This window comes from Rhinolophus ferrumequinum, chromosome 12 (genome assembly GCF_004115265.2).
Source record: "Rhinolophus ferrumequinum isolate MPI-CBG mRhiFer1 chromosome 12, mRhiFer1_v1.p, whole genome shotgun sequence".
Taxonomy (NCBI): domain Eukaryota; kingdom Metazoa; phylum Chordata; class Mammalia; order Chiroptera; family Rhinolophidae; genus Rhinolophus; species Rhinolophus ferrumequinum.
In genome coordinates this window covers 78,598,259-78,623,857 of record NC_046295.1, presented here as the reverse complement: position 1 = coordinate 78,623,857, position 25,599 = coordinate 78,598,259, and the positions used below count along the sequence as shown (strand labels likewise).

The window sequence follows — 25,599 nt, the reverse complement described above, 5'->3', positions numbered from 1 at the left end:
TGCAGCAGAGGGGTGAAGAAGGCAGGGCCCAGAGTCAGAGCTCTGGGGTGGAGCCCTGCGTTCCACCATACGGTCACTGTGTGAGGCCCTGGGGACGTTACTCAGCCTTTCTGGGGGTGACAAAAGTACCCACCTTGTTGGGCTGCTGGGGGATTAAATGCAATGACGCAGGTGAGTGCTTGGGACACAACACTTGTTAACTATTATTGACTCCAGCATCGGGAAAGAGCTGGGAGCGAACGCTTCCTCACCTCTCCTATCTGAGACTCCACATTTCCCAGAGTTCCCGCGTGCACCTCCAGAGATCCCCACAAAATCCCATACGAGGAACGAGCTTTCTGTGTGTAGTGAATCTCATGACAACTTAATGCCATCTTTGTCCATTTCACAAATAAAGAAATTGAGGCAACGTGACTAGCCCAAGGTCACGGAGGTAGGAAGTGGTGCAGGCAGGATTTGAACTCCAGGTCGGTGACACTCCAGAGCCGGTGTTCCTGACCACTACCCCACACGATCTTTCCCAAATGGACTATTGCCTCCCTTTGACCCAGCACCTGTCCCCTGAACTTGGAGCTCCTGGCTGTGTGGGGCTGCCCGCCTGCCCACCTCTGCACGACGTGGGGGCTGACACTCCCACTGACCCCCACATGAAGGTGGCCACAGTCTCCCTCTGGATATGGCCGGGGATGCCCCCAGCCCCATCTCCTTGAGCCACTGGCCTGGACCAGGTGGCCTGCCCAGCCTGAGACTCACTGTGGACATGGAGGACGACGTCCCGGCGGTCCTCACCCACTGCACTCACAGCCACGCAGGAGTAGCGGCCAGAATCAGAGGCCCGGGCACTGGCCAGTGTGAGGACCCGGCCCCCAGGGAAGACCTGTGCCCCCAGAAGGAAGCCCACGTGAGCTGATGCACCTCAAGGGTCAGCACCCACACCTTCCCAAGCTGGCCCTGCTGCCAGGCACGTGAGGGCAGTCTGCTCCTCTGCTCCAGACCCCAGAGCCACCCAATGCAGGGGAACTGGGAGTGGTACCCAGACCTCGGGACCTCTGACAGCTGGAGGGCAATTACATCGGTTCTCCAGAAAGGTCCTCTAGAGCTTTGCTGTGGCTATTGAGCTGCTGAAACGGGGCTGGTCTCCACGTGTAAAATACACAACAGATTTCAGAGAGTTAGTACAAAAAAATGATACTTTTTGGATATACTGGGTTAATGTATTGTTGGATATATTAGGTTAAAATGTATTATTGAAATTGGTTTCTTAGGGCAGCCGGATGGCTCAGTTGGTTAGAGCGCAAGCTCTAAACAACAGGGTTGTCGGTTCAATTCCCACATGGGCCAGTGAGCTGCGCCCTCCACAACTAGATCGAAGAACAACTACTTGTAGCTGATGGGCCCTGGAGAAATACACTGCTCCCCAATATTCCTAAGTAAAATTTATAAATATAAAAAATTTAAAAAAAGAGTTCGTCCTTAAAAAAAAAAAGAAATTGGTTTCTTTTTACTCATTTTAATGCAGCTACTTGAAAATTTGATCTCATTTATATGGCTAACATTTGAGGCATGCATTATGTCTCTGGAGACCATGTGCTCTAGACTCTCCGCTCTGCAGCTGTCCTACCCACTGCCCTTGGCGTTCTGGGCTTCTTCCTCACCTTGGAGATCCCAGGGGCTGATCTCGGCTCCCAGCACCCCCTGAGGCACCAGGGAGGCAAGCAGGGGCCACCCAGTCACTGACCTGGAGGCCAGAGGCCCCTGCAGTGGACACGGGGTTTCCATCCTTCAGCCACATCAGTGTGGGGCTGGGGGTTCCGGTGGCATTACAGGTCAGCCGGACGGGGGCGTTGAGCAGCACGGGGCCTGGCAGGTTGGGTGGCAGCGTGATGCGTGGAGGCACTGAGGGTGGGGACAAAAGAACAGAGGCTGAGCCCCACTGAGGGGGAAACAGGGAGGGCCCCTGGCCGGGCACCCCGACAGGCCACCAACAAAAGCACAGGGACAGCCCCTCTCAGCATGGCCTGCCACTCCACAGTTTTCAAGGCTGCTCATCTCATCCTTTCAAGACCATCCTGAGGCCTCTACAGATGGGAAACAGGCTCAGAGAGGGCAAGTCACCTGCCCAAGGTTGAGCAGCTAGGAAGTGACAGAAGCAGCACTTGAATTTGGGCCTTCTGGCCAGCATGAGGCCATTACCATGGGGGTGGTGTGGGGTAAGAAGAGTTGAGCACCCCTGGGCAGGTTTTGAGTTCCACCTCAGAGGCATCAGATGAAACACTATCCTGCAGGCAGCCCGTTGTAGACGGAAAATTACTAGAAGATTCCATCGTATCTGCGAGACATGAGCCATGAGCCAGGGCTCCCGCCTCCTGCCCAGCTACCCTCTGTTCTTAGGGTAAAGACCCGAGCCCTCCAGCTTCCATCTGGCCACAGACCACCTGGACCCTCCTCCCCTTGTTCTGTGAACTCCAGGCCCTCAGCCTCCTTTCAGTTCCTCAAATTCACCAGGTCTCTGCAGCCTCAGGCCTTGGCAGGTGGTCTCTATTAAGGCATCCAGCTCTCAAAGACGCCTCCCAGAGTCCCCAGGCCAGGCCAGTGCCCAGTTCCAGGCACTCAGTTGTACCTCACCTTTACCAGCTCTTTTCCCAATTGTCAGGAAACAGTACTTTGGGCAATTGTCTGTTTACTACAGAAAGCTCCTGGGTCTGTCTTGCACAGGACTGCAGCCCCAGGGTCTGCCCCAGAGCACGTCCTCAATAAACATGGTTGGATAGATGAAGGAATCGATGGTTGAATGGATGGATAGGTGGGCGGGTGGACAGAAGGATAGTTAGACGGGTGGATGAATGGGCAGCGGATTAGATGGATGGTTAGGTCAATGGATGGACATTTGGCTGTTCCCATGCATAGATGGAAGGAGGGATGATGATAAATGGAAGGAAGGAAGGAAGATGGATAGATGGATAAGTGGATGGTGGATGGGTGGATGGATGGATGAATGGATGATGGATGGATAGGTGATGGAAAGGAAGGATGGATTGATAAATGAATGGGTGATGGATGGATGCATGGATGATGAAAGAAAGGAAGGATGGATGGATAATGGATGGGTGGAAGGAAGGAAGGAAAGAAAGATGGTAGGATGGATCATGAATGAATGGATGATGGATGGAAGAAAGGAAGGATGGATGGATGGATGGATGATGGATGAATAGACTGCCAGACAAACTGATGAAAGACAACTTTTGGAACTTTAGTTCCAGGGCAGCTCACCATTGACCCGTAGGCCGTACTGCAGCTCTGAATCACCTGCCTCATTGGATGCCACACAGCGGTAGCTCCCAGCATCAGAAAGCCGGGCTCGCTCAATGAGGAGAACTCTCCCATCAGCGGACACCGTCACTCCCTTGCGAGCAGAGACAGGCTGGCGGCCCTTGAACCAGGAGATAGCTAGGAGACAGAAGAGAGATACAAGGGGTCCTGCCAGCCTTTCAGAGAGTGCCTGTGTAACGGGTCTCTAAGAGAGGCTTTCAGGGTAGCCACGTGGTGTGCCTTAATTTCAGGCACTGGAGAAAGCCAGAGTTCTTCAGAAAGGGGGCGGAGGCAGAACTAAGGGCAGAGAGAAAGCCCCAGGGAGTGGAGGCTGTGGCAGCCGGGAGCAAGGAGACTTAAAGCCAGCCTGGCCCCTGCCAAGAGGCTACTCATGAGGGAGAGCATTAGAGAAGAGCCTGGTGTACCCCAAAACAGCAGCTTCATGAGTATGGATTAACCGGATCTTCAGTTTCCTTATATCCGGCCAGGGCCCATCCCAGAACAGGGTCGCCCCTCAATGGGAGGCAGCAAGTGCCTCCAGGGCTTACTACTCCAGCAAAGCTGGGTGGACCTGGTTCAGATGGGGGACAGGAGATGGACCCCCCTCCTCGGCTCATCCTGACTGCCGAACACACACCTAGCCGCAAGCTCCCAGCCTTTTCCTCAGCCAGTCTAGAGAAGAGGCCCAGATGGATAGTTGCTTAGAGGGCCTGGTCCTCGCCCCCAGCCCCTGGGCAGCCCTGTGAAGTTAAGCTCTAAACAGAAGCCCTGCAGGTTTGCTTCTGACTCCAGTACAAAGGCTCTGGGCCCTGGAGGTGACTGGACATAATAGGCATTGGGTAAACAGCTGTTGAGAAGGAAGAGAGGAAATGCACGAAGCAGGGAGAAGAGCCTGCTGACTTCATCCTGCTTTGTCCTCGGCCAGAGTGGTACCTAGAGCACTGACCAGCCTCATGATGGGGAACTGGGGCCAGCGGGAGGCAGCTTCAGCCAAGAGAGGGGTCTTACCGGGAGGGGGCACGCCCGAAGCCAGACACTCCAAGGTCACCGAGGCATTTTCCAGCACTGCCTTGTTGGCCGGGCCAGGCTCAATGTTGGGGGGCACTAAGGGAGACAAGCAGCACCTGGTTTGGTGGGTATGGGCTCCAGCAGCTCAAATCTCAGTCATCCCAGATGTCCCTCCCCAGTCTTCCCAAAGGGTCCTGGGCAACAAGAGCCCCCAAACGGCTAAGGCCCTCCGACCAAGGAACCCCACTCCTGAACCAAGGGCAAGAAAAAAGGCATTGGGCTGCAATCTTCATTGCAAACGTACAACAAGGACCACCCCAGCGCCCACCCCCAGGAACAGCCGACACCCAGCATGGCAGGGAGGCAGAACCCCAGACAGCCACGAAAAGTGACAAGCACAGGGATTTGCCTACACTGCAAAGACGTGAGGAAACCCCCAAAACAAATAAAATAAGCAAAGGCAAATATGATTGCAGACAAGGGTGTCCTCTACAAATCCTGCAGAAAATATCCAAAAGGGGCCACAGAGCAAATGAGTTTCCATTTCTAAAGTCAAGTACGTGACTGATTTATTTATTTTTTTTTTAAGGAGGGTGCAGCTCCCAGTGGCCCGTGTGGGGGTTGAACCGGCAACCACGGTGCCATCAGCTCCAACCAACTGAGCTAACTGGCCACCCCGTGCGTGACTCAGTTTACAACCCCATCTCCCCCCCCACACACACAGGCCCCCACGGCAGTCCCGAGGGCCCTGAAGGGACCACCCCCACCCAGCGCCTGTCCCCTCACCCATAACCTTGAGCAGCATGTCCTTCTTGCTCTCCCCAGCCAGGTTTGTGGCAGCGCAAGTGTAGACACCTTCGTCCCTCAGGTCCACCTTCTCAATCTAGGGCGGGGAGGAGGAAGGGCAGTGTATCATGGGGACCTGGGGGGTGGGCACACGGGGCCCGGAAGTGGAGGGCAGTCAGAGAGATGCTAGGACATGGTGACATGGCGAGGGGCTGCTGCTGGCCCCAGGGGCAGGACAAGTGAGACGCGGGGACAAGTTTGGCTCTGGGGGTGGAGTTTAGAGCCACGCACACAGATTCCAGAAAATCCCTCTGATCATGGGGATCCTCCCCTTCCCTCCACTGTCTCCCTCTGACGGCTGAAGCTCTGGGACCTGGCCTAGGCCAAGGGCTCCCTCCCCTCTTCAGGCCCAGCACACAGGTCCCCTGACCATTTTCCCAGGCTGAGTACTCGTCCTGCCTCCAGGCCGCCAGGGCCCCACTGGGGTCTCCAGGGCCCCTAAAAAGTGGCCCTCCCCCTGTGAAAGGTTGCCCCACCAGCCCTAGGACCCCTGCACGTACCTGCAGGATCCCCCCTGAGGATGCCAGGGCCACCCCATCCTTCCACCAGCGGAGGCTTGGGGTAGGCACCCCAGTCCCTGCACATCGGAGGGTCACAGGCTGCAGGAAAGGGGCTGTGATGTTCTCACCCCCAATGATGACCACAGATGGGAGCTCTGGGCAGGGGAGAGGCAGGGAGGGCTTAGTCAAGGTCAGGAGGGGTGCAGTGGGCAGCCAGCAACCCCCTCATTGCCTGGGGAATAGGGAGTGGCCTTGTAGGGCTGCCCTCTAATGTCCCCCAATCAAGCCCCTAGACACCTGGCTTCAGGGAAGAGCGCCAGACTGAGAGCCAGTAGGGCAGGTCTTTTCCTTCTTTAAAAACTCTCCCTCCCTCCCATCCATCCATCCATTCATCCTTCCATCCTTCCATCCTTCCATCCATCCATAAACTGAGCTTCTACTCTGTGCCTCGAACTGTATGGTGGCCACTCTGTATCTTTCTTAGAGCTCCCAGAGCTGGGCCACAGAGATGGACAAACAAACAAGCACTCCCAATACAGTAGGTGGTGAGCTATAGCCAGGAGAGGGTACGCAGTGTGGATTAGAACCATAGTGGAATCCAGGAGGGCTTCCTGGAGGAAGGGGTGGTTTAGGACCGACCTGAAAGACAGGGAGGAGCTAGCAGGCAAGAGGGAGACTGTTCCAGGCAAGGAAACAGCGTTTGCAGGCTTGGAGGTGAGAGAGCAAATGTACTGAAAGAGCTGAATGAAGTTTGTTGTGGTCAGCGTGGAGAGAGGAAAGACTGGGGAGGAAAATGAGGGCTGGACAGATAACGAGTGTGGTAAACAGGTAAGACCAGCCTCTCATCCTACATCTCTTTGGGGAGCTGGGAAGTCCAGCCCAGAAGCCCTGTCCTGAGAAGACCAGCCCCCTGTCCTTCCCAGGCCTGCCAGAGGCGCAGATGCCCAAGGCCCTCTGGCTCCACCCACCCTGGCCTGTCAGGCTGCCCAAGCCCCTCACCGTGCACTGACAGCTCCACCTCGGCCCCGGCAGTGCCTGCTTCGTTGGTGGCCTGGCAAGAGAAGAGGCCCGCATGGCCTGGCTCCACATGGTCAATATGCAGTGTGGTCCCCTGGGAGGCTACCTGCACCCCCGACAGCTCCTCAGCTGGGCGGCCATTCTGCAGCCATCTAAGGTGGGTGGGGAGGGGGACAGGTCGGCCTGAGTCCAGGGAAGGCAGGGCCGGCAGGACAAGAAGGAGGCCTGGCAGCTTCTCCTGCCTGCTCGCACGGCCCTGGCCTCTGTCATACTCCTGAGAAGGGGCAGTGTCTTCTGTCCCCACGCACCCCCAAAGCATGTGCTCTCTGCCCACACCTCCAGCCCCAGCCCTGGTCTCTACCACCCCATACGCACTGGATAGTGGGTACCGGGGAGCCTGAGGCCTGGCAGGGAAGTTCCAGCGGCTGTCCCACGAGGGTGGTCACCTGGCCCAAACCTTCAGCCACCAGGAGTTGTGGGGGCACTGCAGGCAGGAGCCCCCCATTGAGTGTTTAGAGGTAAGCAAACCCCGGCCTAAAGCCCTCCCAAGTCCCCAGGACCCCCAGAGCAAGACCCAAGCCTCACCTCACCCTTCAAGTTCCCCCATAAGTGGTCCCTACTCCAGGAGGCCTTCCAGGACCACCCAAGGCCTGGACCCCCTGGCCTCCCCCCAGGCTTGTCCTGTTTATTCAATATCTGTCTTCCCTCCAGACCCAGGGCTCCAGAGTCCTGCCTGCTTTGTTCCCTGCCTTATCTCCAACACCACACGGGCCGGCCGGCCCAGAAGTAATGACTGAGAAATGTCTGTCCAATGGGAGAGAGCAGGGGAAGGCCCCACCCCACCATCCCCAGGACTACTGCCCACAACCGGCTTTGGGTCTCAGGGCGCTCTCAATAAACGTCCATCCGTCCATCCTATTGATGGAAAGCGACTCTGAGAGGCAGAGGGCTGTGGGGGCCGGCACAAAGTAGGTGTGGGAGGAGGGCTCCACAGTCCTGGTGACTCGGGTGGGACGGGCCTGGGCTCACCCTGCACGTCCACGGCGTATTGCAGCATGGCCTCCCCAGCGGGGCTGCTGGCCACGCAGCTGTACAGGCCTCCAGATGCCTCCCCCACGCTCTCCAGGCTCAGTACGCCACCGCTCGCCTCCAGCCACGTCCCGTTGCTCTCCACCACGGGCAGTCCCTCATGGTGCCAGGAGAGGGTGGGGGGTGGGTGGCCTCTGGCCACACACTCCAGCGCCAAGGGCCTCCCAGCCACGGCTTTTACCAAGTGAGGCCCTGTGCCGGCGCGCTCGATGGTGGGTGGGACTAGGGGAGAGGCACGGGGCTGCTCAGGGACCAGAGTGTGACACCCGGCCCTGGTTAGGACCCTGGCCAACCCCACATGTGACAACCTCTTCCCTCACCTCCACTAGCTGAAACCCTCTGTTCGAATATCAGCTCCTCCAGGAAGCCTGACCCAGGCCCCTGGGTGGAAGGACTCTCCCCCTCCCCAGCACCGCTTGCATCTTCTCTCCATCCCTTGCCACCCCTGTGGGCTCATCACAGGCAAAACAACAGCTTGTCTGGGTCAGAGGCCCCAAGCTGGCAGCTGGGCTCATCCTCAGAAGCTGCCCACAGACGCCTCACAGCCCAACTTCCCTTTGGGGTCCTCGGGGCTCCAGCACCCAAGCCCTCTGCATGTTTGGGGGTCAGAGCTCCTGAGCCGACTCAGCTTTAAGCGCCAGGAGGTCCCCAGTAGCCTGCATTCTGCCCTCCAAACCTCACTAGGCCCTGCTCAGACCCCATCCCTGCCACCTACACACACGTTTTCCTCCGAGTTCTCTGCAGGGCCTCAGCGCCAAGCCCCTGGAGACAGCCAACGCCAAGGTTAACAGGGCAAGACTGATGGGGAAAGCCCCGGGTCCCATCACCTCCCGGCAGGTGCCCCGGGCAGCCTCTGCAGCCCCAGAGCCCACTATGTTCCTCTAAGTGCGGACACCAAGGCCCAAGGCCCTCCAGCCGATTAAAGGGGCTGATCTGCGAAGGGCCCCCGGGGGTCTGGCTCGTGGGTATTAAGAGCAGTTAATTCTTAGCAGTGGTCATGGGGTCTGGGTGTGGTTTTGTAAAAAGCCCTAAGTCATGAGAGGAAACCTGTTCTTCTCGGCCCTGCCTGGACCCCTACATAGGCCCTTCCGCGCCTGCCTGTTTTCTCGCCTGTAGGAGGGACGTTAGAGGAGAGGAGATGACACTTCTCCCTGGCTAACTCCTTAGTCCCACTGTCCTGAGCCTCTGGCCACTCGCCCCACTGACCTGTGGAAACAGGCGGAGGCTACCTTGCCCAGAGTCCCTCCCTCTGCCCCTCCCGGCTGACCACCGCTCGCTGCTGTAACCCCAGCCACTCACCGTAAACCTCCAGCCTCGTGGCCTTCTCCATGACCCCCACAGGGTTGCTGGCCTTGCAGGTGTAGAGGCCACCGTCCGAGACCTGGGCCCTCCCCAGCTGCAGCTGCCGGCCACCCCTGGTATAGACAGCCTCAGGGCTGGGCTGGACCAGGACCCCGTCCTTGAACCAAGTGACGTCTGGAGCCGGCACTCCTCGGGCCTCACACAGGAACCACACCGGGTGGCCCTCCATGACGGCCACCTCGCTCGTCTCGTTGGAGCCCCAGATGGTGGGAGGTGCTGAGGGAAATGGGGGGGTGGTTATAGGGAGCCCCCCAAAGCAGCCAGTGTGCCAACCCCCAGAGTGGCATACACATGCCTGTGAGCCACAAGCACTTCACGTGTCACACGCTTCTACTGCAGGGGAGATGTGGAGAGTCTGGGACAGACGGGAGAGACCAGCTTGGGATATGTTGACATGGAAAGAAAGCCAGGTCATCTGAAGAGGTACAGAAGGTGGGGGTGGTCACAGCTGGGGCTCTGGACCGACCCCACTCTGCCTCTGACCGGCTGCATGACCCAGGTAGGTCACCCCCCCCTCTGGGCCCATCTCCCCATCTATAAAATGAGGGGCTGAACTAGATCAGGGTCCCCACGGGGCAGGTCACACACTGCCAGTGGTACCAAGGTGACACTCAGGGGGTCTGGGCACACGGTATGAAATAACAGCTATGCCCTTTCCAAATCTCCTTCCATCTGGATTACGATAAAGGAAAAGGCTCTGTTTGTACGGCTACGTACTCAGCCTTTCCAGTACTTTCTCCTCAGCCCCTTCCCACGAGAGCAGACACAGCTCACACCCTGGCAGGCAGCTCCCTCCTGAGCATTTTCCACCTGGCTTTCTCTCATTGCATTTGATCTCATGGCTTCCTCCCATGAGGGCCAAATGGCCCTGGTTTTCCACTTACAGTTGGGATATTAAATATCCTTTTAAATAAATGTGTTTCAGTATAAAGAAAAAGCTAACGAAGCAATCACCCCAAGTGGCATCAGGAATGTAAAGCTTGCGAAGCTGGGATAAGGACCATGGGATTTGGAAGACATTGGCCAGGTTCCCTCTGTCCCTCCCTCCAGCTTTATGGACTGGGGGCTCACTCCTCGAGGTCCCCATTCTGTCCTCGTTCTCCCTCCATGCAGTGGGCAGCAGAGGGAAGCTTGGTGAGGGCCCAGGGTGGCCGCTGGGCAGAGGCCGGGCTCACAGTGGATTCTGAGCTGGAAGTCCTTCGCCTGCTGGCCCGCTGGGCTGAAGGCCACGCACTGGTACCGCCCCTCGTCCCCCAGGTGACTGCTGGTGATTCTGAGAACCTGGCCGTCCTCCTGGAGCTGGATATGAGGGTCTCCCGGAAGGACAGGCCTGCAAAGATGGTCAGGAGAACAGCGCCGTCAGGCCGAGGTGGTGGCAGGGGCCGGCTGCTCTCAGGACAAGCAGGGCTGAGAGATTCAGTCGCCGAAAGCTGCAGACAGTCCACGCACGTGCCCATCGACAGTGAATGGATAAACCAAGTTGTCCCTACAGTGGAACATCATTCAGCCGTTTAGAGGAAGTACTGACATCTGCTACAGCACAGGTGAACCTCGAAAACTGTGCTAAGTGAAAGAAGCCAGACACAAAAGGCCACAGATTGTGTGACCGCATGAAATGTACATGAGATACAGGTAACTCTACAGAGACCAAACGCAGACCGGTGGGTGCCAGGGGCTGGGGGGGAAAGGAGCCGAGGGGGTGACTGCGGATGGGTGCGGGCTCTCCTTTGGGGTGATGAAATGTTCCGGAACTAGACAGAGGTGAGGGTTGTGCAACACTGTCGGCGTGCTAAACGCCACGGAATTGTGTACTTTAGAACGGTTAATTTCAGGTTATGTGGATTTTACCTCAAACGTATATATTTAAAAAAAAAAAAAAAGGAAGGCTGAGTGATGAGAAAACCCGGCTGGGTGAGAGCAGCATCTCACCTGGGGGGTCCCAGGCTGGGTGGGAGGGGCCCCCGCTGCCCTCTGCCTGGGCCCTGGTGGCACGTGCAATGCCTGTCAAAGCCCCACAGAGCCCCCATCTTCTCGGCCCAGGTCTGGGCACTACCCCCACGCCATTTGCCAGGGTTGCCACTCACTGCCTGTCCTTGGTCCATTCCACCTGGGGTGTGGGGACCCCTGAGGTCCGGCACTGCAGCTCCACCTCAGCACCAAGCAGGCCCAGCACCTCCTGGGCAGCCCCAGCTCCGAGCAGGGAAGGTGGGACTGGGGCGAGAAGGGGTAGCGGTGAGACTGCTCGAACCCTGCCAACCCTGCCCACTGCAGGGCCTTTGCCTGGGCAGGTCCACCCTGCCTGCTGCACCCTTCCCTTCTGCCACCAGTCCTGGGAAGCTCCCCCATGACCCTGGCTGGACTGGGCCCCGGTTTTGCTTCCTCTGCAGCCTGCACGACTTTCTTGCAGCACATGACACAACAGTCATTACTTGGGTAGTCACTTGGGTGATTGTCTAACGTCTGCCCTGATGGCTCTGTGGGGACGACCACTGGTGCTGGTGTGGGCCCCTCTGTGGCCCTGCTCTCAGCAGACAGAGTCTCCCATTTCCCCTCACCTACCCCAAAGGGTAGGGGCTTCAGGGCCAGACACACTTAAGAGCTGTGCGTGCTCCAGCCTCACTCACTAAGGACGAGGAGATCGAAATCCTTCTGGGCCGTCCCCGCCTGGTTCTCCGCCCGGCAGGAGTAGAGGCCAGAATCGTCCTCCTGGATCCTGGGGAAGTGGAGGGCCCGGGCCCCGTCCAGGAGCCGGTGGCTACCCACCTTGGGTATCTGGGCAGAAGAGGCCAGATGGAGGTGGTGAGTAGGATCTGGCCACTTCCTAGCATCAGCAACAAGGAAACTGAGGCCCAGGGAGCTCGCTGGTGGTGAGAGGAACCTGGGGCTTCTGACTCCCCAACCAGTCCCGTGCCCTCTCCACCATGCAGTCCCCCAGGCTTCATCATGGGACCACGTCCTTGCGTGCCCTGAGCCCATGCATCCCTAAAGACACCTGTCACATCTCCCTGCCACACCTTGGCACATGCAGGAAGCTGTCCAGAAGGACTGTATCCTCTCTGCCTCCCACCAGCAGCCGGGCCGCCCCAGAGGACACCTACCAGCTGCCCGTCCTTGAGCCACACGATCTCAGGGGCTGGAAAGCCGTTCGCGTCACACTCCAGTGTCAGGGACTGCCCCGCCATGCCGGACACGTTGGCCCTGTATCCATCGTCCCGGATGTCGGGGGGCACTGGGAGTAAGAAGAGGCAGAGGAGCTTTGCCCCCTCCTGGAGAGCCACAGCTGCCTGGGCTCGTCTGGCCGCTCTGCCTGGCCTGGACAGGCAGCCCCAGATTCTGGGGTCCCAGCCCCCCGCTTGGGACCTGCACACCCGGGGCGTGCCCAGCTCCAGGTGCTGCTCTTTGACAATCAGCTTCGCAAGATGCCGGAGCTCCAGATCCATCCAGTTCTACACTCAACCTGCTGTCATGGTCACCTGTGAGGGTCTCGAGTCAGAATCTCTGAAGTGGAGCCTGGGTTGTCTTTGGAACAAACTTGCCAGGCAAGTCATGACATGGCAAGCCAAGGTGGCTGGTCACAGGGAGGTGGAAGGCAGCCCGTTAGTGGTGGATAAAACCACTTCTCCCATCCACCTCCAGGATGGCCAAGTGGAGGGGAAGGTCCCCCTCCCTCTGCACACAGCCCCATGGATAGGGGGCTGGGGAGCTCTAGGGAGCTGACAGGGAAGATAGGAGCTCCAGTCACTTTAACCAGCTTTCAGTGGAGCAGGCCATCTGTGCGCACTTTAAAATGAAGTCACCTATGAGAGCATTTTAAAGCCACTGATGGAGTTCCAGGTTCCTCCCCTCACAGTCTGCATGGGGTCTGAGGAACAGGGTACCCGTGTACCCTGCTGCTCTCCCAATGACATCTTTAGGCCCCACACCCCCACCCTAAGCACAGGGTAGCCTTCAGACTCCCCTGCAGAGCCCTCAGGCCCTGGGCATCCTGGGGCACCAGCTGCCCAAGCTCGGGGGACCCTGCTCACCATAGACCACCAGCTTGACTCTCCTGGAGGCGGAGCCCGCCTCGTTGGTGGCCTGGCACTCGTAGTCTCCGCCATCGGTGGGAGACACTGAAGCCAGGAACAGAGAGCCTCCGTCCAGCACTGCCAGGCCCGGCCGGCCACGCAGGGGCTCCGAGGACAGACCCTTCCGCCATGTGACCTGTGGCTTGGGGTTCCCTGGCCGGGCACACACAGTCATCAGCATGAACACCCCCCCACACCTACACTGTCTCCTGTGGTCATGTCGCTGACCCTGCCCACCCAATGCTACGTGTCTGCACTTGGGGGCCACAGGCACAGAGGCTAAGAGCTCCTATCTGGTTCCTTCTCAGAGGCCCCACCTCATATGGACTTGTACCCCACTGGCACTCCCAAGACCCTGGCCTGCCCTGAATTTTCCTTTGTGCCATCACCTCCAACTTTCTCACCGATGTAAACACAATAGTTTCGTTTCTTTGTCTATTGTCTGTCTTCCCACAAGAGCCGGGGTCTTTGCTTTGTTCCCTGATGCACCCCTAGCTGCAAACCCAGTACCTGGCACATAGTAGGTCAGCACCCTGCATCACCATCCATATCCTCTGCCACCACTGCTCATTGGGACTCGCGACCGTTGCTAATTCTATCATTGCTAACGCTATTTTCAACAACGCCCCCTGCTCTGTCTGCCACCCCCTGGCAGGTGGGTTCCCTTTGGAAACACACTCACTCTGTCTATAGGAAGGGTTGTCGGAGGGCGGGGTGGGCCGCCCCACGTGGGTGGGCTTGGGGGGTGGGATCACGATGTGGCACGTCCAAGGCACCCTACGGGTCATCTTTCAGGAGGGCCCCTGGCCCTATTCTACCTTGTACCGGTCACTTCTTAAAGTGCTGGGGACCTTGCCTGCTGGCCGTGACAGAAAGGAAGTGCCCTCTGCTGGCTGCCCTCTCTGTGTACGTTTGGGCAAGCTACTTAATCCCACCCCAAGGGCTGTTTCCTAGTGGAATCCTCTGCGGTTTCCTGTCCGAGTGTCCCACTGCCAGGGCCTGCTCCCCTACTGTGGGGACATATGCATGAACACACACACACACACACACACACACACACACACACACACTCACACACACACCACATAGGACACACACAGATGCACCACAAGCCCCCCCAAGCTCCTGCAGCTTCTCTGTGAGCCCCACCCACTCCCATCCCCTCATCGCCCAGGGGGCCAGGACTTCAGAGCTGCTGGCCCGGAGGGGCACTGGGTTTTGAACTCTGGAACTTTTTTTTCTCATTAATCTAGTTATTGATTTATTTTTATTAATTTTTTTAATCCAGTCTTACAGAGGCTAGAGGACCCATGGAGCATACCAGAAAGACAGCCTTTGGAGAGCTAGAGGGACGGGCGGTTAGAGGATGGAGGTGAGAGGGTGGGGAAGAAGAGCTTTTGTTCTTAATACAAAAGAATGTAACCTGTAAGAGAGCTCTAACCACAGAGCAGCACTGCAGCTCTGCAGGGGGACGATTTGGGGGACTCAGAGCTGTCCCTGAAAATACCTCACCTCACCTCCCCACTCCCATTTCACAGGGGCCAAGAGAGGAGCAATGACGTCTCAGCATCACCAGGGAGTCGGTGGCCAGGCTTGTGGGCACTGTCCCACGCAACAAGGAGGGAGCAGATGGTGTCACCCATAGCAGGTACCAGGGCTCCCACATTCCAGTGCCAGGCTGGACACTTTCTCCTTTCGCCCTCTGAACTCACCAAGCCCAAGGTCACATGGCTGGTGAGTGTCAGGGCCCAACATTGCCTATCAGGCAGCCACCTGCTTGAGAAAGAAGGCCAAGGGCAGCAGGGTCAGGCGCTGGCCAGGGCAAGGCAGTGTTTATTGGAGGGGCTTGGCTTATGCTGGCGAGGCTGAAGTCTGGCCCAGAGGACTGGACCCCGAATGTGGGCAGCCCTGAGACACCAAGGGCCGGAGGCAGGGCTGCGTGGGTCCCACCTCCTGAGAGCGCAGAACGGCTGCTTGCTGTCACCAGAGACCGACACAAGGTGGCGCCATGGTCAAAGGCCGGGGCTTCATGCCCCTCCAGGTGGGCAGTTCTGCAGACTGGACCCCACAGGCTCCCACAGCTCCCATCCAGTGCCTGCCTCCTACCTGCCTCTCCTTCAGTCCTGGTCCAGGGACTTCCCTGGGCCCTGTGGTCCCAGGACGCACAGCTGCGACCGGAACTAGCTACTCAGTTCCTCCAAGGCTTTTGGTAAGCAGCCCGACTGCTCAGACGCCCAGACACTCAGCCTTAAGCTGTCCCTGATTCCTCAGACGCCCAGACACCCGGCCTTCTAGAGAGCGCCATCCAGACACAGGGCACACAGCGCGTCCTCTCAGCAGTCACCGAAGAGCCAAAGCCAAAAGAAGCAACTCAGACAGGAGTGGATCCGCCAGGTGTGGCAGGGCAAATCATTCGTTCACTCAACCCGGCCCATTTCCCCGAGCCCCCTGCTATGTGCCAGGCACAGCGCTGGGACCTAAAACACATGTTGTCCCATTGAGCCCTCACAGCAGCCCTGAGTGGAGGGACTGGGGTGACGCCCACTCTACAGACTAGAAAACGGAAGCTAGGGAAAGAGGCATCAAGTGCCCCAGCCTGGGAGGGCCAAAGCAGGGTTCAATGCTGGACAGCTGACCACAGATGTAGCTATCTCGGCCCCACAGTACGCTGCTGCCCCTAAGGGGGACTCGGAAGGCTGGTTTGCCCAGGACCACATGAATCCATCCTCCATGAGAAAGGCTGGGGTGTGGGGAAAAGGCAGAGGCCACTGAGCTCCAATCCATAAGGACCGTTGGGCCTTCCCCGGACCCAGCTGTTACAGTGCCCAGGCACAGAGGGGCCCAGGGCTTAACAGGCTCTTGGGGCTGGGGTCGAACCACACCCCACTTCCTGAGTCACCTTCCCGACAAGGTGCTTAACTATGCCTGGATTGCCCCTAATAAAAAAGAGCTAACCCTAATACCCAGCCTCTAGGGTGTCGATGGGATGAAGTACTTGGCATGGCCCTGGCTAGAAGTCAGGACCCCATAACCCTGCATAACCCATGGCACTGCCCACAGTGTGTGACCCAGGGCACTGGAATGTGGGCAGGGGGGCTCCTCCCCAGCCTGGCCCACCCTGGGTCCAGCCTCACCTCTGGCAGGGCACGGCAGGCTGGCATTCTCTCCCGCCACTCTCTCCAGCAAGCCGTTGGTCTCATCGGTCCCCCAGTGTGGTGGCTCTGGTGGGAGGCGATGTGGCCACACTCACACCCCAGAGCCCAAAGTCTCACTCACACCCCCAGAGCCCAGGGTCCCAGTGCCAGCGAGGAGGGTGCCCCCCACCAGAGCCCTAGCCAGGCATAAGGGGGTACAAGTCCTGTGCTCCCACCCTCAGCTTCAGGGCGAGTGAGTCAGAGCAGCCGGCAGGGCTACACACGACTCCATAGGCTCGAGAGGCTGAACTTGGGATCTCAACGACTTGGGGCCAAGCTTCGTCCTGCCCTGCACCTCCCTTTTAGCGGCATCTTTCCAAGTTTGTTTTAATTAAATTCATAATAGTGAAAATGCTAGTGCTATTCGTCCAGAACTTTCTATGCACCAGGTGCTTCACACACATTCTCTCGCTGACCCTCCCTCACATATTATTGGACCCATTTTACAGGTGAGAAAACTGAGGGTCAGAGAGTGTACATGACTGGCCTACAGTTGTCCAGCTGGTAAGTGAAGAAGCTGGATTGGAGCCCACGCCCTGCTCTTCAATCACTACCCACACTGCCTTCTATCCACCCCAGAGGACAGAGTACCCACAGGGCTGACAAAGTCTTCCTGACATCTCAGGGCTGGGGGCCCAGGAGGAAGGAAGTGGTCAAGCAGGCCCCGAGCCCAGAGGGCAGACGAGTATCTCAGAAGCCCAGACTGCTGTTGGGGAGGTGGCGAGTGGTGAGTTCTGGGGTTCAGGGACTCACCCAGCACCTTGAGCTCCAGCTCCCAGCTGTCCTCCCCAGCGTTATTGGAGGCCTCACAGTGGTACATGCCAGCATCGGAGGTTTGGATGGCTGCGAAGTGGATGGAGCCCTCAGGCCCCCCACCACGCAGGGCCACCCCGTCCTTGGACCAGGTCAACTTGGGCTCTGGGGTGCCTTCGGCCACGCAGTTCAGGTCCAGAGCTTCGCCCGCCAGGACCTTCAGGACCCGCGGGCCTGGCTGCACCTGGGGGGGGACTGACAGGGCCACAGGGTGGGGTGTCAAGGTGGGGGCCTGGGGGTGGGGGAGTGTCAGAGCCCAGACCCACGGTGTCATGGCTGGAATCACTCTCGTCATTCCTTCTCCATCTCTCCCTACCCTGGGCTCTGGGAGGAGGGTGGTGTTCATTTCTTTCTCATTAGTGTTTTTAAGTCACATTCCCACCTTCCATCTCATTTGGTCTTGCCTCTGGGGAGGGTGACGCCATGCCCACTGGCGCATGAAGACACTGAGGCTCTCAAAGGTTATGTGACTTGGCCAGAGTCACTCAGTCCCTCTGCTGATTGGAGCTGGAACCAGCCCCAAACCTGGGTCTGTGTGACCAGGAGTCTAGGTGGCCTCCTGGGGATTTGTACCATGTAGGCCCAGGAAAATTCATGGACCCCACGGGCCATCCAGCTCCGGGGCTGCACGGGACACTGGGACAAATATCCTGGACCCTCAGGGGAAGCTGAGAAACACCCACTCCCTTCCTAGCTTTGGAGGAGCCCGAGAAAAGACCATGCATGGGAACCTGGCACCTGGGCAGAGATTGGCCTCTTGGCCCAGGGCACATGCCCTCTACCCCCCACACACACATGCTGAAAACATTAAGAGCTTGCACTGTGCTGAGCGCCTGGTGTCAGCAATATCGCCTCTACAACTATGGGATAGGTATTTTTGTGGTCCTCACTTTACAGAGGAGGAATCGAAGACTCAGAGAGGGCAGGCAGCTGGCCTAAGGTCACACAGCCAGCGGGTGGCAGGATTCAACCCAGCCCTGCTCATCACCCTGCCTTTGGTGGCTGTGTCTCTCTCATGTGCTCATGCAAACCTTTGAGCCCCCTTCCTCTCGGAGCCTCAGACTGTCCACCTATAAAATGGGGAGTTAACTTAGATCAGGGGTCAGATTTTTCTGTAAAGGGCCAGATAGTAAATATTTTAGGCTTTGCAGGCCAGATGGTCTGTCGCAACGACCCAACACTGTCAATACGGCGTGCAAGCAGACGAAACATCAATGAATGTGTGTCGCTGTGTTCCAACACAACTTGTATTTACGGACACTGAATCTTAAATTTCATATGATTTTCACATGTCACAAGATATTATTTGTCTTCCCCGTGCCGCCTCCCCCCCGCAATCATTTAAAAATGTGGACACCATTCTTCACTCGTGGGCCATATGAAAACAGGAGGTGGGCCAGATGTGGCCTGACAGCCATATTTGACTAACCCTGACCTGATTCCTTGGTGCTCTTGGAGATGACAAGTTCCCTGTCTCTTTGGTGGCGTGACTCCACCGGCTGGCTTCTGTAAATGGGATCTAAGTCCCCAGATGGGCTGGGGTCCCCCTCCTGACCCTCAAGTCCCCCCACTGCCCTAGGCCCCTGCCGGCTCAGCCCTCTGTGCTCAGGGGGTCACTGAAGTGTCTCGAGGCCCCAAACAAGGAGTATAAGAGAGTGGGAGAAAAGGGGGAGAAGGAGATCCAGCTTGAGGAAGACAGGAAGTAGGGGTGATGGAGGAAGTGCTGACGCCATGAAGAGGTGACAGAGTTGGCATGTGGAGACTGGGGAGGGCACTGAGAAAAACAGAAGGGCAGCACAGCAGGTATGACAGAAGCCACAGCTTGGGCCCTACCTTGTACCCCAAGAATGTAGTGCCGAGAGGCAGACCCCGCGGGGTTACTGGCTGTGCATTCGTAGAGACCGCTGTCACCGGCCTGGGCCTGGGCCAGACGCAGGGACCCCGACGGGAGGAGGTGATATCTACAGGAGTGAGGGGCACTGGTGAGATTCCCAACTGACCCCTGCCTGCAGGAAACGCCTTAAGACCCGACTCAGACCAGCCGTCTCCCCCAGGAAGCCTGCCAGGACTGACGCAGTGCCCACCACCCACACTTTATCCCTGTCCCCTGCTCCACCTCCACTTTCCCAGACCTCTAGGCTAACTGGTAAAACAGAAGAGCACTGGATTAGGAGTCAGCCAGCTTGGGTTCAAGTCCAAACTCTGAACCCTTCCTAGTTCAGTGAAGCAAGTCACTTCACCTTTTGGAGCCTCCATTTCCTCATCTGCAAAATGGGCTTACGAAGAGGGCCTGTGTCTGGAGCTGGTGAGCAGACTCCACATGGGCTGAGCCCAGGGCCCGGCCTCTCTCCAGACTGGATATCTGCTGACTTCCCCTCCTCGAACACATCTGCCATTCCTTGCCCTGGCTTGGAGGAAGTGAGTGTGAGGGGATGTTCTATTTGGAAGCCCTTCCATGTGGGGGAGAAGCTGCCAGCCCAGAGGCCCTCTGCGTTAAGTGCCAGGGCCAGCCAGACTCCGAATCCAGCGCTTTGCAATGTTCTGTTGCCCAGCACTGGGTTGGGCCCTTAGGAGGAAGCTATGGAGGCTCCGATCACTTGTCCTCCCCAGTCTGGCCCACCTTGCTGAAATCACCTGGCTCCATCCCACAGGGATCCGGAACCCCCAGCCAGCCTTCCGCAGCTGGGCTGGACCCCAGGGACCCCTGCGGCATGATGTCACTGCCCATATGTTTTGGCTTCTCGCAGGCTTTGCCCCCATAAAACAGAGAGGGGAGCTGCGGCCACTGGGCCTGGCTGGCCCCACGTGAACGTTCACCTGGACAACACCTGCTCAGACCTCGATACTTAGATATCACCTCCTCCAGGAAGGCTGCCTTGATGCTCTAGGGCTGGTCGGTACAGCCTACAGACTCCCACAGCTGCCTTGGCTTCCCCCATCGCAGCCCTCACCACACTGTCTTCTGACCCAGCTCTCCCTCCACTTTCCCAGCAGCTTCTGCAGATTTGGAGACTGCAGCCCAGGGGTAGGTTCAGGGGAGGAGAGAGGTGGGAGGAAGTGGGGAGGACACTGTCACTGTGTGCATATGGCGTAACTAGTGGCAGCCACTCCATGGTGGTGTGAGTGGCCAGATGGCTCCGTGTGGCGCCCAGATGAGAACAGGGGAAGCTTCGCGGGGAATTTCCTGTTTATGACATCCATCGGGCTTGAGCCTTCGTGGTTGGCTTGAAGATTCACACAGCCATGCAGATGGCGGGGTGTGGATCTGAGAGGGATCCTGCAAGCTCCGAGGGGGACCTACCGTCCTAGAGAGACCAACGGGCTCCCAACAGAAAGAGCTCAGAATCACGCAAATCCCCAGGCCACACCGTCCCCCTCATTCCTAGTACACACCTTTGCTGCCACCCCACCCCCCCCCGCCCAGAGGTCACCGATTTGGCCCCCCCCCCTCATCCTTTGTGGCTCAGGGAAGCCACCGCTGCTGCCCCAGATAATGGCCTGCTCCCGGTTACACGCACCTGGAGTCATTATGGCATTTATCACACCTGTGACCACTTGTCACTGTCAGATGGCTGCATGACAGGAGGGGCTAGGTGTGCGCAGGTGCCTGCTGTGTCCCAGCCCTTAGCATAGGTCCTGACTCACAGTAGTTACTCAATAAACATTTGACGGCAAATCCCAGCAGTCCACGGATACACACTCCCCTTCCCACCTTCGCTCACACTGCTTCCTGCCCGTGACCCCATCTCAAGGCCACTCTCCTGCCCTCCAGAACCCCTTCACTGGCTTTTCCCTTACAAATCCAGGCAGGTTACACTTTCCCAGTTCTGCGCTGCATGGAGCCCAGTTCAGCCAATTGCTCATTCATCCATTCATTCATTCATTCATTCACTCATTTGACAAAGAGCCCTTGGGTGGGCCGGCTGCCACAGGGGTTGAAGACACGCTCCCGTCCTCAGATTGCTCCGAGCCCGGGTGGTCTGTCTGCGCCCAGTCCCTCTGGCTGTATCCCATGTTGTCTGTCCTGCTGCCCCCGTTTTTAAAGGACCCATCTGCAACCTCATGGTGCGAACACAGGAGGACGATCAATGGCTGTGGCTGCAAAGGCCTTCCTGCAGTTACCCGCCCGCCAGAGGGCTGACCCTCATCCAGACGCCCACCGGGTGCCAGCGTATGCCAGGCCCATGTGTCCTGGGGCCAGAGCGGAGCCTGAGCCTGGGCAGGGCAAGGACCCACCTACTAGCACCAGTCAGCTGGGACCTTCACCCACCAATGGCTGCTCTGAACCTCACCTCCTATCTGGGGCTTCACCCACACCACAGACCCTTATAAGGAAGCCCCACATGAAAAACCAAGCAGGAGAATTCAGGAAGAGGGACCCAATACCCATCAAAGGGCCAAGCACAATATATGACAGAGAGGGGGAAGGCGCCATCCCTGTGGACCCGTAAAACATACACCCAGCCATGCTAACGGGTGGCTGTCAACTATCGAGCGCTTCCTGTGTGCCGCCACACAGCTGAGTGCCCTCCCTGGGGGGAGTACAGCAGGCAGGGCCCACTGTCATCACCCCATTTTGCAGAGGAGACCAGAGAGATGGAGGCCTGCTGTCCAAGCCCACCCAGCTGGGCAGGGCAGACCTAGGACGCGCCCTGCAGACTCCGCTATGGCACTGCCAACCATTGCGGTGATCGAAACGTCCAGCTCAGAAGTCTAGTTCACTGAAGGTTCTCCAGAGAGAGCTGCTGGCTGGAGGCCGACATAACCAGACCTCGGAGGCCCCAGGCCAGGAAGCAGCATGTGATATGAGACCCACCAAGATGAAGACCCCACCAGGGGCCTCTAGACAGTCCAAGCCATGCCACTGAGGGAGAAGCTTGTCTCCTGGGTCACCAGTATCCCAGCTGAAGCCCCCATCTCTGCACCGTGGGGTAACTGGACCAGAAAGTGGGTGGGGTGCCGAGTGCTCATCCTCTCACTGTCCTTTCCTCGCCAGCTGCCCCCTCCTTACCCCCCTGATGCGGCTGGATTTGGCCCCGTGTGGGACCCTGGCCAGCTGCCCCCGGGAGCCTCAGCTGGGCCAGGAGCACTCGCAGCTGTCCCAGCCACACATCAGAACCACAAACAAACATTGTTGCCTAGAAACACCGCCTCGCCCCAGCATTCCCGGGCGGGTGGAATCATGGGAGCAGAGCCGGAGGCGCTCGCTGGCCACCATCGCCTGTCCAACTCTTACATTTCTCAGACAGGAAGACTGAGGCTCCCAGAGTCAGGAAGGGTCTTGCTCAAGTTCACGCAGGTCTTTGCCCCCGATTTCATGCACAACAGAACTCGTGTCTCCTCTCCCCAGTGTGGTTTCTGCACCGTCCTGGGCACACGAGTTGCTCAAGGAATCCTGCTGCCTTCAATTGTGAATTCACAGCCCGTGGGGGCTTTTCACAAACATCTGTCCCCCCGGGTCAGAAGCACTCAGTGACCATTCTCATCCTTGGACACCGGCACTATCCCCCAAGGAAACGATCAGAAGATAAAGAGAAGCATTTGTGTAAAGATTTCCAACAGTCCCATTTATTACTGCTAAAAACTGGCAACAGAGCTCATGCCCCAAACAGAGGAACCGCTTAGCAACAATGACAGATGAACGCCCTGGACTGTTATTTTGTTCTTTAAGTGGAAAGCAAGTAACATGGGTCAGGATGAATCAAGAAAATAGGTAAACGGGGGGAAAAACATCCCTGATGAGAGCAGAATAGAAGATGCACTCAGCTGAATTTTACGAAAGCATCTACAGGAACCAATTGGAAGGGGTCGTGGACACAGCAGGTGGTTTATGTGTCATGGCTACTCAAACTCCCACTATGTTTTCTTTCTACGAGGACTTTTTGACTCGGGGGTCAAGAAGCCTGAAGTGTGTGTGGCTGTGTGTATCTCAGCCACATTATAGTTATTATTAACCTGACTACACCACAGAGTTACCGGGGACAGTAGGAAGGGGCCACCACAGATGAGGGGGCAGCTCAACCAGGTGGGAGGAGCATAAGGCCCAGACTAAGGGAAAAAGAAGGGGAAGTGTGGTCGGCAGCTGGCACCTCCCATCGCGAGGGAGTGAGCTGGATCCTGGAGGGTGGACAAACACCTAAGACTCATTGACTTATTGGAGTAACTTCTCAAGCCTCCAGAATGGCAGCTTTGAAGCTGAGCCTTGCGACTCCCTCAGAGGAGGAAGAAAGAAAAGCAGGAGGAGGAGGAGCAGGCAGACAGCACTCCCGTCATGCCCCCGCCACCACGGCACCACCACCCCTCAGTGTGTGTTCTCTGTGGGGGTTTTCAAATCTCCACTTTCTGGCTGAATGACCCTGGGACTGCGGGAGCTGTGTGTCTGTGAGAAACCTGAAGTTTGCTCTTTGTGGGGAAGCTGTCAGAACGCGCCAGGGAGGCCCCGGAAACCCGGGACCCAGAGCCCGCGGATGAAGTTTGAATACAGTTTAAATACAATGCAAAGTCGGAGGGGTTACCCCCAATTGCCAGCAAGGGGCAACAACCCAAATGGCATCAGCTTGTGAACGGAGAAACAAAAGGGGGTCTATCCACACAGTGGAATATTATTCAGCCACCAAAAGGAATGGAGTTCTGACACACGTTACACCGAGGATGAACCTAACCAACCGGATGCTAGAGCCACATACAGTGTGATTCCTTTTATACGAAATGTCCGGAAGAGAGAGATCCAAAGACAGAAAGGAGACTGGTGGTTCCAGCGGCCGGGGTGGGGTGGGGCAGGAATGAGTACGGGGTTTCGGGGGACAGTCCGGAAATGTTCTAAAGTTGGTTGTGGTGACGACTCTGAATATACTAAAAAAACCCCTAGACTTGTACAGCACGTGAATGATATCTCAATAAAACTTTCATATTAAAAAAGTGGGTGAGGATGAAATGGGATTACCAGATGTGATATTGTTCAAAAGCTGGAAATGATGCTTCAGTTCGTGAAGAGCAGCAAACAAATGATGTGAAAGGGAGCGATTTTCAGGCGCTTATGACACACTAAGCATGGCACATCCATCACTGTGTCATATAAGCATTATTTAAACAATGTCCATGCTACAGATGGAGCAACAGGCCAAAGAGGAGCCAGTGGACCCCTGAGGACACACGACGAAGATGGAACCAGCTGGGACCTGCACTCACGTCCGACGGGCTCCAGGGTCTGAGCACTTCACCCCGGTCCCAACCTCAGGCCTATCATCCTCCTCATTTAGATAAACTCCTGGAATCGCATAAATCTCCAGAGAAAGCTGGAAGCCAGCAAGAAGCGGAGAGGGCGAGAACAAAACTCTAGGATTGCAAAAGCGGCTGTCACAGATTTATGGCTCCCGGTCGGTCTCCTCAAGCATCACAACAAGAAGGGGTGAGCCTGTGGGAATTGCGGTGCCCCGCTGCGGTAACAAGTCATAAATAAATAAGCACGTGGCTGCCGGCCACCGCCCAGCCAACGTGTTGCAATGAGCAGGCTTTCTGGGGAGAGGCGCAGGTTCCCACGCCCCCACCCCCACCCACGACACGGAGCTGCACAGACACCAGCAGGGCATGGGGTGGGGGCGCTGCAGACCCAGCCCAGGCACAGGACCCCGGCCCGTTCAGATGTGCAGCCTTCATGGTTTGGAAGTTCTCACCAAACAGATGTTCTGAGATGCAGACTCACGTGTGGGTGTCAGGGGGGTGGGAGCGGTACAGCAGACTGCTCAGAGACCTTCTCAGTCTGGAACTTCTCAAAGACGTTGCCAGGACTGATGTCATTGGCCAGAGATGCAGCCGTCCCCCCACCCCCAAGGGTCAAGGACCCCAGGAGTTTCGAGGCCCTCTTGTCTGGAACCACCATCCCCCACACCCCTGCGGTAGGGGTGGAGGGGGCGGGGGCGGGGTACAGCCTGGCTTTGAAGGACACCCAATCCGGCCTCCTCCCACTCCCAAGATACCTGCCGGTTGGAGAGAAGCTAAGTCAGAAAGCCCGGCCGCCAGACACAGGCTCTGTAGAGCAGGCAAGGACGTACATGCACACGTCCAGTCAGGACGCCGTCCTGATCATGGCATTGCTTTCCATGACCACCCGCAGCTCACCCCACTTCTCTGAGCCTCAGTTCAGCTCAGATACCAAGGGCTGCTGTGCAGATTACAGGAGAATCTGCACCAGCTCCCAGCGGCTGGTGAGTGAAATGTTGGGTGTGTGTTATTTCAGAGGGTCTCACCCTGGGCGTCCATGGACTTTTTAGAGGTCTGCTGAGAGGCTTCGGGGGACCCGGGACAAAAGTGCTGTGTGCAGAAGTGAATGCACATCCAGCTCGGAGTGTTCACAGGGCCCCTCCCAACCCCTGGGCCACTGGCCACTTGGAGGCC

General features: G+C 57.5%; 1 protein-coding gene across 1 annotated transcript in view; it reads right to left on the bottom strand.

Moving 5' to 3' along the window:
• Positions 1-25,599, bottom strand: part of HMCN2 (hemicentin 2) — a 138,053-nt gene that overhangs the window by 58,781 nt on the left and 53,673 nt on the right. The window contains exons 23-40 of the mRNA XM_033123909.1: positions 19,039-19,166; positions 17,146-17,400; positions 16,333-16,419; positions 13,157-13,351; positions 12,230-12,360; positions 11,756-11,903; positions 11,216-11,342; positions 10,307-10,461; positions 9,069-9,347; positions 7,710-7,991; positions 7,056-7,164; positions 6,663-6,832; positions 5,664-5,818; positions 5,104-5,200; positions 4,318-4,413; positions 3,271-3,447; positions 1,739-1,896; positions 754-877 (exon numbers count right to left, since the gene is read on the bottom strand). Coding sequence (XP_032979800.1) covers positions 754-877; positions 1,739-1,896; positions 3,271-3,447; positions 4,318-4,413; positions 5,104-5,200; positions 5,664-5,818; positions 6,663-6,832; positions 7,056-7,164; positions 7,710-7,991; positions 9,069-9,347; positions 10,307-10,461; positions 11,216-11,342; positions 11,756-11,903; positions 12,230-12,360; positions 13,157-13,351; positions 16,333-16,419; positions 17,146-17,400; positions 19,039-19,166 — 2,873 coding nt within the window. The remainder of the gene's footprint in view (positions 1-753; positions 878-1,738; positions 1,897-3,270; positions 3,448-4,317; positions 4,414-5,103; positions 5,201-5,663; positions 5,819-6,662; positions 6,833-7,055; positions 7,165-7,709; positions 7,992-9,068; positions 9,348-10,306; positions 10,462-11,215; positions 11,343-11,755; positions 11,904-12,229; positions 12,361-13,156; positions 13,352-16,332; positions 16,420-17,145; positions 17,401-19,038; positions 19,167-25,599) is intronic.